Here is a 14,834-nt window from a genome sequence, read left to right as displayed (position 1 = left end):
TAGGGAAAAAAATAAGCAAACAAAAGCCCCCCAAACACCAATCAAAATCCGGGCGGAGAGAAAAGCAGCACCTAGTGCGCAAGAGACCCCAAGGGCCGGAGGGCGCAGTCTCCGGAGACCCGCCGGGTTGCCGGGGCGACGCTTCCGGCTGGCGCGCGCAGCCCCGGGAGCAGGGGAGTTGTGAAATGGTCGGCTAGACCTGCCCGGCGTCGTGAATTCACCAGCGGGAGCGCGCTCGCGGCCGCGCGTCCTCAGCTTTCCCGGCTCCGTCGCTGACGCGTCGTAGACGTTGGGGAGCGGGAAGGCAGCGGCAGCGGGATCGGGATGAACAGCGGCGCAGGCTTCGGTTTGGGCTTAGGCTTCGGCCTTACCCCTACGGCGGTAATTCAGGTGACGAATCTATCGTCGGCGGTGACTAGCGAGCAGATGCGGACGCTTTTTTCCTTCCTAGGAGAAATCGAGGAGCTGCGGCTCTACCCCCCGGAGTAAGTGCAGGAGCTCGGCTGGGGGAGGGGCGCGGCGCCATAGAGACCTCGGGAACCTAGGCGTGGGGGAGAGCGCGGGCGCGCGGCGCCGTCACGTGATCGCCTGGGCTTACCTTGGTGCCCATATTTGATTAGGGCACCGGGCCCCGCTACCCCGCGTTGCTGCTGTCCTTGTTAGTCAGGTTTTGAGGCTTAGCCTCCGTATCAAGCCCTTACAAAGGATTTGCAGTAGTTTCCTTTCCCATGCCTCCGGAACTTGTGTCATCTGCCTGGTCTTTGAATTCAATGCCCCATCCTTTTTTTCTCTCCCCTATTTAAGATGGCCGCAGGTGGGCCCGGAATAGTCCTCATGGCAAACGCCTGATAACGTTTTTGCACTATGAAAATCGAGGAGCCTGCGCTGAGCAGCTGCCCAGTTCTTTAGATCTTGGTGCCAGGCTGTTAGTGCAGATTAAGAAGCCTGTGGCTGATGACAAGACGAAATTCTGGTTGTTTTTCTTTTCTTTTCTTTTTTAACCAAAGGCGAACTCAGAAACTTAGCATCGTTTTGGTTTATCTAACTCAGCCCAGCCGTGTTATTAAAGATAGTGTCTGTTCGATCTTTTGGTTATAGATTAAAATTTCCTGCTGGATGGTTACACTGTCCCAGACTTTTCAAAAAGGTGTAAATCGGTGGAGGATTATCTCTACTGTATATTTACTTTTAAAGTCTGGATTTTGACTCGCATTCACAGGCCGCAGCCACTTCCCAAGTAGTGTATTTGAAGGGTAAATTTCCCTTCTACAATATTATCTATCGGAAAACTTGTAAGTTGTACGGAGTTTGCGGGCTCCTTACCTTCTTGCATGCATGAACATTTTTTCTTCTTTTTTTAGAGGTAGATCTTATTAAGAACCACAGGTTTTTGTTCCTTATATCATCAGACTCCTTTGAAGGAAGAGGAAGTAATTGCCCAAGATTTCTTTCCTTTAAAGAATTTGCATTTAATTTGGCTTATTTCATAATGATGCATACATTTTGTTTTGAAATGTTTCGTGCATGCAGAAAAGTTGAAATAATACCGTCAACTCCCATGTTCCTTTCAAGTGTACTTACTAATTTTTTGCTACAGTTGATTATTAAAATTTTTTTCCATTCTAATAGTGCTTTTTCCCCCTTCCTTTTTTGATCTAGTGTATCATCAGAGACCAGCTATGGCACTTAGTTACTAGAACAGGCTGCTCTTCCCTCACCTTTTAAAAAATCCTTCATGACATTAACACTTCGTTATATTTCCATTCTGTCTTGTGGAACAGGCCATAATCTGATTTTATAGAGGTTGTTTCTTCATTCAAGTAATATATTTTTGACTAGACTAATGTGTATGTGCACACAACATGAATTTTGATTGATTAGCTATGGCAGTATAGCTTTGAATATATGATTTAACTTTTGCAGATGCTTTCAGCCTTCTCTTAAGCACTCAGTGTTTCATAATTGAGAAGTGTTTGGAGGAGTGCTGTATCCTGGAAGAATTGGAGTCAGTCATTAAAATAGTCTAAACATGAAACCCTGGGAGTTAACCTTGTGGTATCTCATAGGTAGAGAAAATATATCACAGAGCATGGCCAGCCTAATACAATTTATATGATTGAATCCAGGGTTAGAGTGGTAATACACTCCAGTTATTATCTGGTACTAGTAATGGCATTTAAAAAAATGAATGTCATTACTTGGAGTTTAAAAGTCAAGATGTTGCTTTACAATAGAGTTAGTATGTCACAAACTATTGGTAAAATTGTATCATAAATATAATACACATAAGCCAGGCCTATTGAAAACTCAGGTTTTAAAATTTAGTTCTTTTGGCATAAGCTAGTGATTCAATTTCATTTTAATTTTTTAAATAATGAAATTTTTGTGTTTATATAAGCATTATTTTTATTTGTAACTTGTCTTTTTTTTTGGTGCTGTCAGGTGGTTAAATATCCCAAGTTCTCAGCCATCCTGGGAAAATTAGTAAGACTCTGTCTCAAAATAAGTTAATAAACAAATAAAAATAAAAAGTACTGGAGATGTAGTTAGTGGTAGAGTACCCCAGGTTCAATCCCAGGAACATAAACCACTCACGCCAAGAAAATACATCTAAATTAAGTGATTTCTTAGTTTTTCTGTAAGTGCAATATGAGATCCCTTATTCTTCTCATTCTTATTTTGTTATAGTAGAGACACGCTTTATTAACAGGTTTTCTGTTTCATCATGAAGTTATTACCTAGTTTTTATATTAAAGATGTTTTTCAAATTGTCCTGGACTGGAAAAAAGTGCAACAGTAGTAGTTGTATTGAAGATACAGAATTGTTTTGGACCATCCTAAAAACAGTATTTTTAAAATTTTATCTTTGGAACCTGAGTAGACATTTGTTTGTTTTGAAATTGGAAATAAATTTGGTTTTGTGTTGTATGTGAAAATTTTTTTTTACTAAAATTTCATGGGACTGGGGACGTAGCTCAGTGGTAGATTACTTGTGTATTATGTGTGTAGTTGTTGTTTCAGTCCACAGCACCATACATACACATAAAACATGGTTTTAGTTGCTAAAATGAAAACTTGGATTTTAAAATTTAGTTCTTTTGGCATAAGCCAGTGATTCAATTTCATTTAAATGTTTAAATAATGAAATTTTTATAAGTGTTTATTATAAATATTACTTTTATTTGTAACTTGTCATTTTTTGTGTGCTGTCAGGTGGTTAAATATCCAGTTACTACTTTAATTTTTGCACAGTAAGTGAATCTCATAGCTTATTAAAACTATTTATACACGTAAGGCATTTTTGTTTTTTCTGCAAACTTTTTATTGAGGTGTAATGTGCAGACAGAAAAATAGAAAAATGAACAGATTGTGATTGTACAGCTTGATGAAGTGTCACAGAGTAAACATGCCCAGGTAACTAGCATACAATCAGGAGTGTAAGCCCCTAGCAGGTCCCCTGTGCCCTTCTTCAAGTGATTAACCCCCAAAGGGTAATCCTGTCCTGATTTCTGACACTGGAGATTTTACCTGTGTTGTTTTTTTTGCTTGCTGGTTTCCTTCACTTCTCTGGTCTTCGAAAGTTCCAAGAATGAAAGGTAAAATCTATCAACTACTTATTTAAGCTTATTTAGTTAAAAAATTAATATTATCAGTATAACTATTTTGTTGAAAATATAGAAAAAGAAACAATACCTGTGATCCTACCATCCATCACAAACCCTCCATTTGCATATATTACCCTCCAGTTTTTTAATATGTGTTTATTATAATGTATTATCAAAGGATTGATACAGTTCTATAAACTTTTTTCACTTCAGCTGTAATAGCATTTTTCATATCCCCATACTTTGTTTATAGTAATTTTTAAAGACTAAAATGTGTTTGGAAATTCTATCATGAAATATATTGGTATATTTTAGCTGCATCATTTAGTGGTGTTTTTGATTGTCAGCAGTGATTATTAGTGGTCTTACTGGCAGTGTTAGTAGTTCACAAGAAAGCCTTCTATAAGGAGAAATTGTGTTGTCTAAAGTATCATTGGAGCCCTGTGGAGAAGCCCTATGATAAAATGATGCATCAGTTAATATTTCCATACATAAAACTCGATTTTGCCCGTGTTTATTATATTCTTTTCTATATTTTCTCTAGAGGATGATACTTATGTCCAGTGTACGTTGATGTAAAATGTAGGATATATACAATCTTGGCTTTTGAAAATGTGCCATCATCATGTTGAATGAAAGAAGAGAAAACTAATGTTCAAATCGAGCTCTACTAATTTTGGGTATTGCTACTTCCCTTGGAGTCTTATTAAAGTTTAGACTGGTTGAATTCTGTAACCTGCTTTTATAATTAAAACTGTCAGAATTAAAAATGACAATCCTGTTTAAGTAAATCTAGGGACTGGAGATGTGGCTCAATGGTAGGGTGCTTGTGTAGCACGTTATGAGGCCCTGGGCTTGATTGTCCAGCACAGAAAAAAGAAAAAGTGAATTTATTGGTTTTAGATACATTAGAGAGAAAGATCTAAATACAATGTTTGGAAACATGCTGATTTATAAATACATACACATTTGCTTGATGAGATTTGTCATCTCTATGGAGGCTTGCCACTATCATATATTAGTATTATATTTAAAATAAATTGTTACTGCCTCTCTTGAAGATCTTAGGTATTTACATTTTTACAAAACAATGTAAGTTGGGCTTTACTGTATTTCAAAGAGGTAGCTGGAGGTGAAGATTAAGAAAATGCTTAAAGCTGCAACGCAGCCATACCTCACTTTCATGCTTAATAATGGTTTTTAGAACAAAATAGACAAAATATTTTTAATCAGTTCCTAGGTTTCTCAGATCTTGGTGTCATGTCTTCACATGTAGGAGTTGTGCAAATCAGTCTCAGATTTCCTGTTTCTTTGGATATTTAAAATGAAGTGGGTTTCAACTAGGGGTAGTTGGCAGTGTGTTTTTAATTTTCTTTTTTGTTTTTAATATTTCATTTTTGGACACAATGCCTTTATTTTTTATTTTTATGTGGTGCTGAGGATCAAACCCAGTGCCCCACACGTGCCAGGCGAGTGCTCTACCACTGAGCCATAACCCCAGCCCCTTTAATTTTCAATGATGGTAATTTGGTTTTCATTCTTTCATAAAAGGTCTTTCAGTTTAGGTAATGAAATTAAAGTGATGATTTGTCAGATTTGTGAAGATTTCAGGACTAAAAGAGTATTCCTGTTGCAATTGCTAGGGTATTTTTAGTAGGTCATTGTAATCATAGATTGTATTTTTTGGTTGCAAAGGACAGAAACAGTGTTACCCAACAATCTACCTTAAGAACAGAGAGTTGATAGTGACTATAAAACAGAGAGGCCTCTTGAGAAAAGGGCCTGGGAACCAGAAAGGTAGTTAAACAATCAAGGTGATTGCCTCTTTCTCTGAAGAGGCTTTATTGACAGGTATGTTTCTGTATATCTACTCAGTTTCTTTGCAGATCTATTCTGTATTCCTTCATCATCTGGCTGTCACTTTTCAGCCTAACAGAAAGATGTAAGTGTTTCAAGTTCATTTAGTCAAGCCTGACTACCCAAATTATAGGTTGTTGGTCAGCAAGTGAAATGGGCTTTTGTGATGGTTTTGATCAGTTGTGGCTAGATAAGCCAATAGACTCTTCTAAGGGTTTTCAAATAAGGAAATTGTGATGGTGTCTGTACTGAAGCTGCATTGATAGTACAGACAGGAGGTATTTTAAGATGACTTACCAGAAGACATGACACTTGAGCCAAGTTGGGACATTATAGCTTGATGGAACAGCAGGTACAAAGACCCAGATGTTTAGGATGTTTTCTTAGAACCACAGGTATTTCTGTGCCTGGAGTTTTGGATATACTTAGATGATGAAGTGAGAACAGAAGGGTGCCTTTGAGGAAATGTAATCTGTGGAGTGACACAATGCAATTTAGGGTATAGAAGGGTCTGTTTTTGTGGAAAAACAGCAATAAGGGATTGAAATTGGATGCAGTGTGGTTGGTTAGGAACCATTATAGTAATTTAGGTGACAAGTGCTGAATTAAGGCTTGGTAATGAGAATTATGAAAGAATTAATGTGACAATAGTTGGGAGGTAGACTCAGCAGAATTTATTGGATGAGAAGATGAAAAGATCAAGGGCAATTTGTCAGTCAGGATAGGCAGGGTTTTAGAAACAAACCAAATCTCAAATTATTTCTTATGCTAAATTGGTGGGGTTGAAATTGTACTCATTGGGGGCATTGTGGGATGAAGCTGATGAATCCACCCTCCATCCATCTCTTGAACATAACTAGTCACTGTGTCAGAGAAAAAGAGCCAACCAGTGGTTGGCTCCTTTAAAACTTTTACAAGTTAGACACATTAGTTCTGCTCATGTTTAATTGACCAAAACAAGTTACAGGGCCACACCTTTGTTCAAGGAATAGAGAAATGGAATTTACCACGTACTCAGAGGGAGCTTTGGAAATATTTGGTAAATAGCACTAATAACTCTGACTTCCAAATTACAGACTTGGGAAGAAATGTGAAGACATTGTTAATTGAGATGAAATACAGACAAAGGGCAGGCTTTGTAAGAAAAAGAGAATGGGTAATGTATTTGGATTTAGTGATTTAGGGATGGATGAAAATGTATTGTCAGCCCTTGGATCTGAGTGTCTAGAGCCCAGAAGAAGCTTAAATTGGAGATTTGGTAACATAAACATGGTGGGTAAGCATGAATATGAACATATTTACCTCTAAGGCAATATATGAAATACTTTGACTAAGATAGTGGGTAAAGGGGGATTTTTGGTGAGGATTGGTATGAATCCTGGATTTGGATGATCTTAGGCAGAGTAAATAAATTGAGTTGATTAGAAAAGAGGTAGTTTTTTTTTTTTTTTTTAAACTAAATTAGCCTTAGCAGTATGTTAATGATAAATATAGTTTTAAATGCAAATACATTTTATCTGTTTGGCTTAATAGCATGTATGTAAATTTAACCATTATTAATGTGGTTATTCTACATTGTTTAAAGATGGATTTGTTGCTTTTTGTGAGGGATTAGAGAAAATTTTTGAACTTTAAAATGACTAGTGTTTGTGGAATGACTAAATAGTAACTGAAAATGATGGGGTGTTTTTGTGGGGAGATGTATACTGGGGATTGAAACCAGGGCCTTGTGCATGCTGGGTATGTTCTGACTCTACCACTGAGCTATACCTTTAGATCCCCAGAATTTTAAAATTCTTGATTGGTTGAATGATTAAGATTTCATGAGATTTGGATTTACATGATTAGACTTTAAATCTTGACTTTGATATTTTCTAGTTCAGAGATGTGGCTAACTTATTAGAACTGTTTAGTAACCCACAGTAAATTACTGTTATTATTCCAGTTATAAATGATGTTTTTCACATGATATCTTTTCCTTTTAGTGTAAAAAGCTTTCAAATGAGTGTGTATTTATATATGGATATGTTGACAAAATGTCCACGAGGGTAGTAACTTTTAGAATCTAACAAGATAGATTCATATATGGAAAAATTCCTTTTATTTGTGCTGTGTCTGGTTCCTTTTTACTATAGGTCTGCCCTAGATGGAATTGAATCAGTGGATTAGAGGCTACGCTATTTACTATAACAGCAAAATGTGTAAAATTTTGTTTATAATTTTTTTGGGGGGAGGTCTAGAAAATCACATTGCCACCTATCCTGAAACTAGCTGGTATATACATAAAAACCTTAATTTAATTTCATATTACCTGGTTGTTTCTAAGACTACCATCAAGTTTTAATGACTTTTTCTTTTTGTGTTGAGGATGAACCCAGGGACTTGCAGTTGGCAAGTTCTCTACCACTGAGCTATATACCCCAACCATGTTTTTAGTGATGTAAATGCTGGGGAATCACATTTAAAAAGGGTTGGGATGGTTAGAAAATTTGAATTTTTAAGAAGTGGAGCATTCATAAAGGGATTTTTGCCTATTTAGGATGACACAGTGGTTGAACATTTTTGGATTGCATCAGTTGATTTTACATTTCACTGAGATTCAGGACTGATTGAGTTTTAAGTTTTATATATAAGGCTATAGGTCTGCCTAGATTGTCTCTTTCTGGTGAGACATACCACCATTTAGTGTTTTAATGATCACTTGCAACAAAAATTTCCCAAGTCTTGATTAGGTAAGAGTACGAAAACATGTAAGAAAGATTTTAAGTGAAAATGACAAAACCAAGCAAATATTTATTAGTCCAATTGTTTTTGTTTTTATCTTGCAGCAACGCTCCTCTTGCTTTTTCCTCCAAAGTATGTTATGTTAAGTTTCGTGACCCATCAAGTGTTGGTGTGGCCCAGCATCTAACTAACACGGTTTTTATTGACAGAGCTCTGATAGTAGTTCCTTGTGCAGAAGGTTAGTATCTCACATTTTTTTTCTATTATTTTAATTTCTGTTCTGTTTCTGTAGCCTTTTGGCTTCCTACAAATTAGCAAGCAGACAGTACTCTGATGTGTGTGTGTGTGTGAGAAAGCAATAATGAAATTTGGAGAAGAAAAGAATTTTTACCTAATGGTAAATTAAAGCGGTTAATTTATTACACATGTATGTTTAAGATTTTACAACTGCATAAAGTATTTGGGTTCTTGTTTGCTTTAGTTTTCTTTAGGAAATTTACAGATTGTGAAGAGAGCTTTTTATATTTAAAAAATAGAAATGGGTTTGGGAAATTTTTTGGACTTTAAATGTACAAAGTGAACATCTACCTGTGTATACAGTACTAATAATATTACAAATAAGAAATGTATACATTTTGCACAATTGAGGTTAAGTGATCTTTATAGGAAAAATATTCTTAATTAGTATCTTCAAGTATTCTTTTAAGATAACTTTATTTTTACCGTGAGATGATTGTTTCATCTTCAGTATATATTGTTGCTATGCAACTGGAATTTATTTATTTAAATTGGTTCTTTTTGGAGGGTAATTGAAGAAAAAATCATGGTAAGCAATTTTTCAAAGCATCCGTCAAGGAAATAATAGGAATAGGACCCAAGGGTCTTACATGTATTTGTTAAATTTTTATGACTGCTTTAAAAGCTAATTATTACTAATATTTTTTAGTAACTTACTTTTTTACAGAACCATTCATATATAATAGACTACGTTGAATTTTGGTGTATAATTAACTTGAGCACTATGGCATGTGTACATGGATTTTAGAATTGGGTTATTATAAATTTAAATGCCCTTACAAGTAGATAATTCCTGGTGGATGATGATAACATATTTTACAACGTTAAAGTTTCCAAGAAACAATTTAATGGGCTTTCATGTGTAATTTTAACACCTCTTATAGTAACCAGGTTAATATTAAAACAATTTAATGTATATAAGCAGTTTGCTGCATTTTCAGGGTTTTATTCTTATTTCTCAGAATGTCTGTTCTGGAAAGTCAAAAACATTTTAGTCAAATACAGTGAGTACCAGGCTGGTATTTTTGAAGTCCCAGAATAGGACATTCTGGCTTTTTTTCAGATAAATTTGAAAGGGTCTTCATCATGTTTGGGTGTAAAGGAATAAAAATTGATTAAAGTTAATTATCTATTTATATATGTCTTTATCTGGAGTTCTGTAGAAGTACAGTGAGCCCCAAATTGGAAAATGAATTAGGAATGAAGCCGATTAATGGTTTAATACTATATAGTTTATATTGAAATTTCATACCAAGAAACCTCATTAAAAGAAAAATCAAGTAGAAAGTTTACTAAACTGGAATATAATATCAGAAAATTAAACCATCAACAGCACAGGGTCTTTTATTATGTCAGATCCCATTGAATTGGATAGAATTTTTTAGCAGTGTTGCTTTGTTGGAACTTGGCTATATTTCCATAGAATGTTTCATGTATCAGATAAGCCCTGACTTGTCGTAAATGGTCAAGGTTATGGGCATGTAGATATCCCTTTTACTGTTTGTTTTACTTCATAGAGATGAATAAATGCACAGTTTTTTAAATAATTTCTAAGTATTTTTAATATTACCATTTAGAGACAAAGCTTTGCTATTTCACACATGTAAATTTAAGCATACTTTCATAGTAATTTAGTTGTATATAAGTAAATATTTCAGACCATATTAGAAAAACCTTTAGATACCATTTTTCATTAGTTATATTAAATACAACAGAGATGAATTTATGGAACCTGAAGAATTTCATACTGAGCTGCTAAAAGTCTGATCATGCACTTCCAGGAAAGAAATAATGCATTATTGTACTAAAAAAGATAGCATAATGGATTTGAAATAAACCCAAGGAAAGCATTACAGTGGAGGAAGTTTTATTAAGATTAGATGTGCTGTGGTGTGGCGAGCAGTCTGCTCTGCACATCACCGAGTGCATTCTTTCCTTGATGTCCTAGAAATAGTCATGATGTAAATGAGAGGAATCATAGAAAAATTTTTTTAAAAAGTTTTTTAGTTTTCTGTTTTTTTAGTTCAGATAGTGACTTGAGAAATCCTAATCTGTAAAAGTAATGTTTGATGTGTAACAGGTACATACTTACTAAGCATTAACTATTGTTAATAAAACATGCCATTTCAAAATAAAATATACTTTCATTATACTTGTCTAAATATGATCTCTTTTTGTTGTTGCGTGCATTTCAGATTTCTTTTTATAAATGTTAACACTTACGAAAGATAAGGTCAAACATTAACAAAGGTGTCAGCCTAATCATCAGTCATAACTTTATGTCCACATTTTCTGGTAGATGGATTTTGACTATTAATTTGGTTTTGTATGTTTTCTCTATGTGATATTTGTGCATTATTAGATGACTAGACTGGCCAAGGCAGACCTGTTACACTTGCCTGAGTTAGGCATTGTTTGCCATGCCACTAAACCTGCCGTCAAGTGAAACCTTCATTGGGGAAATGAGATCGGAGTCTGAACCGCAGAAGATGGACGCCCTGTCTCTGTTTTTTATTGTTTTACTTTAATTTCATTTCTTTTTCTTTATTTTGTCCCTTTTTTTTTGTTTTTGTTTTTGTTTTTGTTTTGTTAAATCTCTCTCACTTTAACTTGTGAGCTGGTTTTCCAGTTCTTTGTAAATGGTATTCCATTAAGGTTCATAACGTGTTGCAAATTATATTGGGAGATAATTAACACAGCTCAACCTTAAGACAGAATAAATTTTTCATGCAGTAAATTAAAATATAGTGTTGAGAAGCTAGTGTGAGTCTTAATTGGTGTTTATAGATTGATCAGGTACATTTTATACTTAACATTAAAACACTTATAAGGATCTTAGGAACACTTCCTTATCTTAGTGTAACATTTTTGTAGTTTCCCTCCCCACTCCAAGACTTTATCTCATAAAAATGAATGGATGGCTTTTAATTTTCATCCATCCCCCTAGAATTCTAGGCATACAAAATCATCAAGGAATATAAGCAAATTTCTTACAGTGCATTGGTATGGGGAAGGTCTTTCATTTTATGATGTTCATTATACAATTTATTTCCTTGTCTTATGAAGACTGTTGCCTATGTGGGGAAAGGATATTTGAGAAAATATTGATTATTTATTTGTGTGCGTGTTTTTCTGTTTGCTTGAATTTTTTGTTGAAAATTCTTCAGAGGTTACCAGTTTCTAAATGACTTCTGAGGTTAGGACTCAAGTAATATGAGAGATACTATTTTTCTCTCCATTACTAAGGAATATAGTTTGGGGAAAATGCTAAATCTGATTGTTTAAATACTTTTATATACTCTGATATTATTTAAAGGATAAATTTGATAGGATTTTATTTTGGAAATTGAGCAATGGAACTTTTCTTAAAATACCTTTAATAGAATAAGACAGGTATAATTGAGCTTAGAGGTCTAGATTACTCTCAAGAAAGGCAATGATAGTCTGACAGACTACTGGTATTGAAGCCAAAAGAGACTTTCTAATACTAAGTGATCAACTTTTGGTCCATTGAATCCCCTTTTTGTTTGTATAATTTTTCTACACTGTTTTTATGGATAGTTTGGCTTATTAATTGACAAGTAATATTAAACTTGGAAATCATCTTTTTTTTTTTTTTTTTAGGTGTATAAATTTTAGGGTACTGAAGCATAGAGTTTCACCTCAGGACCCCAGTTTTATTAAGGAGATTCAGATTTTATAAACCTTTTTTTTAAAAAGTCTACGTAACAGATAAAGTGAGTGTGATATCAGTGTAAATAGTATAGTATCAATGTGGGTGTACAAAAATACTTGTGTTAATAAGTATTTAGTAACTAACACATACAAAAATAGGTTGTTATATAATGTCTTCAGTAAGACCTACCTTTTGTTTATCTTATGTATGTTAAACAATCTATTCTGTCAGAATTTACATTGAAATAATAAAAGTAACTTTTTGAAATTAGGCAAAGTAATATAAATTTAGATGCTGCAGAGTTCTTAAAGCTACTACAATGTACCTTTTATTCTGTTCTTCCTGTAGATAAGACATAATTAATATTTAAAGCAAGTTTTAAGTTTCATCTTGAATTCCATCCATGTTTAGAGATATATTCAGAAAATAACGTTCAGAGATTGATCTCTATACATGGTTGTTATAAATAGAATTTTTACCACTGAAACCAGAAAAATTTACTACATAATATTATATTTCAGCTTAGTATGATTTTGTACATTATTTCAAAACATTTTTGATAAGTTCTTAACAGAAATGCTTAGCCAACTACAGTATGACTAGTTCTAAATGTATCTACACTTAGTCAACTTTTACAGAATTTTTTTTTTTGCTAAGATAAAAATGTGTGAAAGTTGCAATCTTAATAAAAATTATTTGATTAAAATCAGCAGTTACATGGCAAATGATGTACTTTAATTTTTTTCATTCTTTTAGGTTGTAGGCATTTTTTTAGTTTTTAAGATTATTTTAGTGTTACTATTGTTATTAACCATTTAAAATGTTTATAAGCAAGACATTTAAGCATTAATCATTTCTCTTCAGATAAGTATATATGTAAATTTGTTCTAAAAGTTACATTTTAAGAAGTTTCCTGAGACTAGGGAAAAAATTTTTTTGTCATTAATTCTCACAAAGTTTTAGTGATTATTATTATTTTTTCCAAGGCATATTCTTTGAAACTGGATTCTTTTTAGGCATCATTCATCATTGTTGTTGAGATGCCTTATTAACAGAATGGGTATAGGCTTCCTTTTAAATTGAAGCTGATTACATGAAGTAGGTTTATGTTTTCTTCTGTTTATTTGAACTTGAATCTGTTGGAGGGTTATCACAATTGTTTGCATCACAAGAAGATAGTTTCAGTAACAGAATAGGGGCACTCATTAAGGAACAAATTTCAATTCGCACATATTTGTTTTTTCTTTTTCTTTTTTTTGACTAATTTGGTTATTTGCCATTTCTGGGGATTAAACTTTAAAAAATGTTCTTCTTTTCTGTATCTGATGTTCTGTGTGCTATTAGTGATGCAGCCAACACGAACGGTTGTCATGTGTAACACAACTTTCGATCACCGCGAAAACACCGTCCTGGGAAAGCGTCCATGCTTGATATCGTTTGGTTCATGAACATTAAGTTTCCAGTACAGGTGACCCATAGCTCAAAGTGTTAAATAATTGTCTACATTATTCAATTTTTAAAATAATATTCCATTAATGAGATTGTTAGTCTTTGAAGTTTTGCTCACTTTTATTTTTCCTAGTAGAGCCAGGATAAAAGGAAAGACTTAAGTTCTTATTTATTTCTTTATACAGATCTGATAGATAGATTCATTTATTATTATTATTTTTTAAGTGCAAGGGTAATTGTAAAATCATAGTGTAAAGTTGGTGTGGTGTTTCTGCTCTCGGTAATGTTTGGAACTTGCCTCTGCAGGTAAAATCCCAGAGGAATCGAAAGCACTCTCTTTATTGGCTCCTGCTCCAACTATGACAAGTCTGATGCCTGGTGCAGGATTGCTTCCCATACCAACTCCTAATCCCTTGACTACTGTAAGTATTGTACTATGCATAAGTAAGTACCTTCTTACGAAAGGAGTGAATATTGAACTGTATAATCTGTTGGATAAAGAGATTAGACAATTATTTGTATTCCTAGCCACTGAGGAATGTGAAGCCAGGAGTATGTCACAAGTTTGAGGCCAGCCTTAGTAATTAGTGAAATTCTGTTTCAAAATGAAATTCAAAATGGACTGGCGAGGTGGGGCAATGGTAGAGCTAGAGCACCCTTGGTTTTAATCCCTATTACTACTGCCCCTTACCCCCCCAAGAACAAAATGTTTTTGGTTTTGCTTTAACCATAGGATAAGTAAGAACTTACTATTTTAGATTTTTGCTTAGGTAAATTTTTCTGTTTCAATTTGAGGTTATCCATATTGGGACCCTGTCTTTACAAAACACTTGGTAGCCTAGAAATTTTTGGCAAATTAATTTCTCCAAGTTTAAGACCTGTGAAATTGACATAATAGTAATGCCTACCTCTTAAGGTTGGTATGAGAATTAAGTTAATAACTCAGCAAAATGCGATGCTGTGATAATTGTTGATGATTAGGAACTTACACAGTGTTTTTTAATGACCAGCACACAGTTAATCCTTATTATTTGTGAATTCACTTACTAAGTAGTTTTTTTGAAACCTCAAAATCATATTTGCAGTGCTTTTGTGGTCATTTTCAGATATACAAGGTGATGAGAAATATGAGTTGCCTGATGTACATATTCCCAGATTATGTCAAGCAAGGTGACACTGCCTTTTTGTTTTGGCACTCATGCTATAAACAAGCATACTTTTGCAAT

General features: G+C 34.2%; 1 protein-coding gene across 6 annotated transcripts in view; it reads left to right on the top strand.

Annotated features, from left to right (window-relative positions):
* The first annotated feature begins 262 nt into the window (after window positions 1-262).
* Window positions 263-14,834, top strand: part of Srek1 (splicing regulatory glutamic acid and lysine rich protein 1) — a 35,813-nt gene continuing 21,241 nt past the window's right edge. For 2 of the 6 annotated variants that reach the window (XM_076857193.2, XM_076857192.2), the window contains exons 1-3: window positions 263-485; window positions 8,291-8,424; window positions 13,915-14,030. In XM_076857193.2, the coding sequence (XP_076713308.1) occupies window positions 325-485; window positions 8,291-8,424; window positions 13,915-14,030 (411 nt within the window). In that variant the 5' untranslated portion in view covers window positions 263-324. Of the gene's footprint in view, window positions 486-8,290; window positions 8,425-10,133; window positions 14,031-14,834 lie in introns of those variants that run through there. The other 4 variants (XM_076857194.2, XM_076857197.2, XM_076857196.2 and 1 more) reach the window with 4 other exon arrangements.

This window comes from Callospermophilus lateralis, chromosome 5, assembly GCF_048772815.1.
Source record: "Callospermophilus lateralis isolate mCalLat2 chromosome 5, mCalLat2.hap1, whole genome shotgun sequence".
NCBI lineage: Eukaryota > Metazoa > Chordata > Mammalia > Rodentia > Sciuridae > Callospermophilus > Callospermophilus lateralis.
This window is presented reverse-complemented; position numbering and strand designations above follow the sequence as displayed.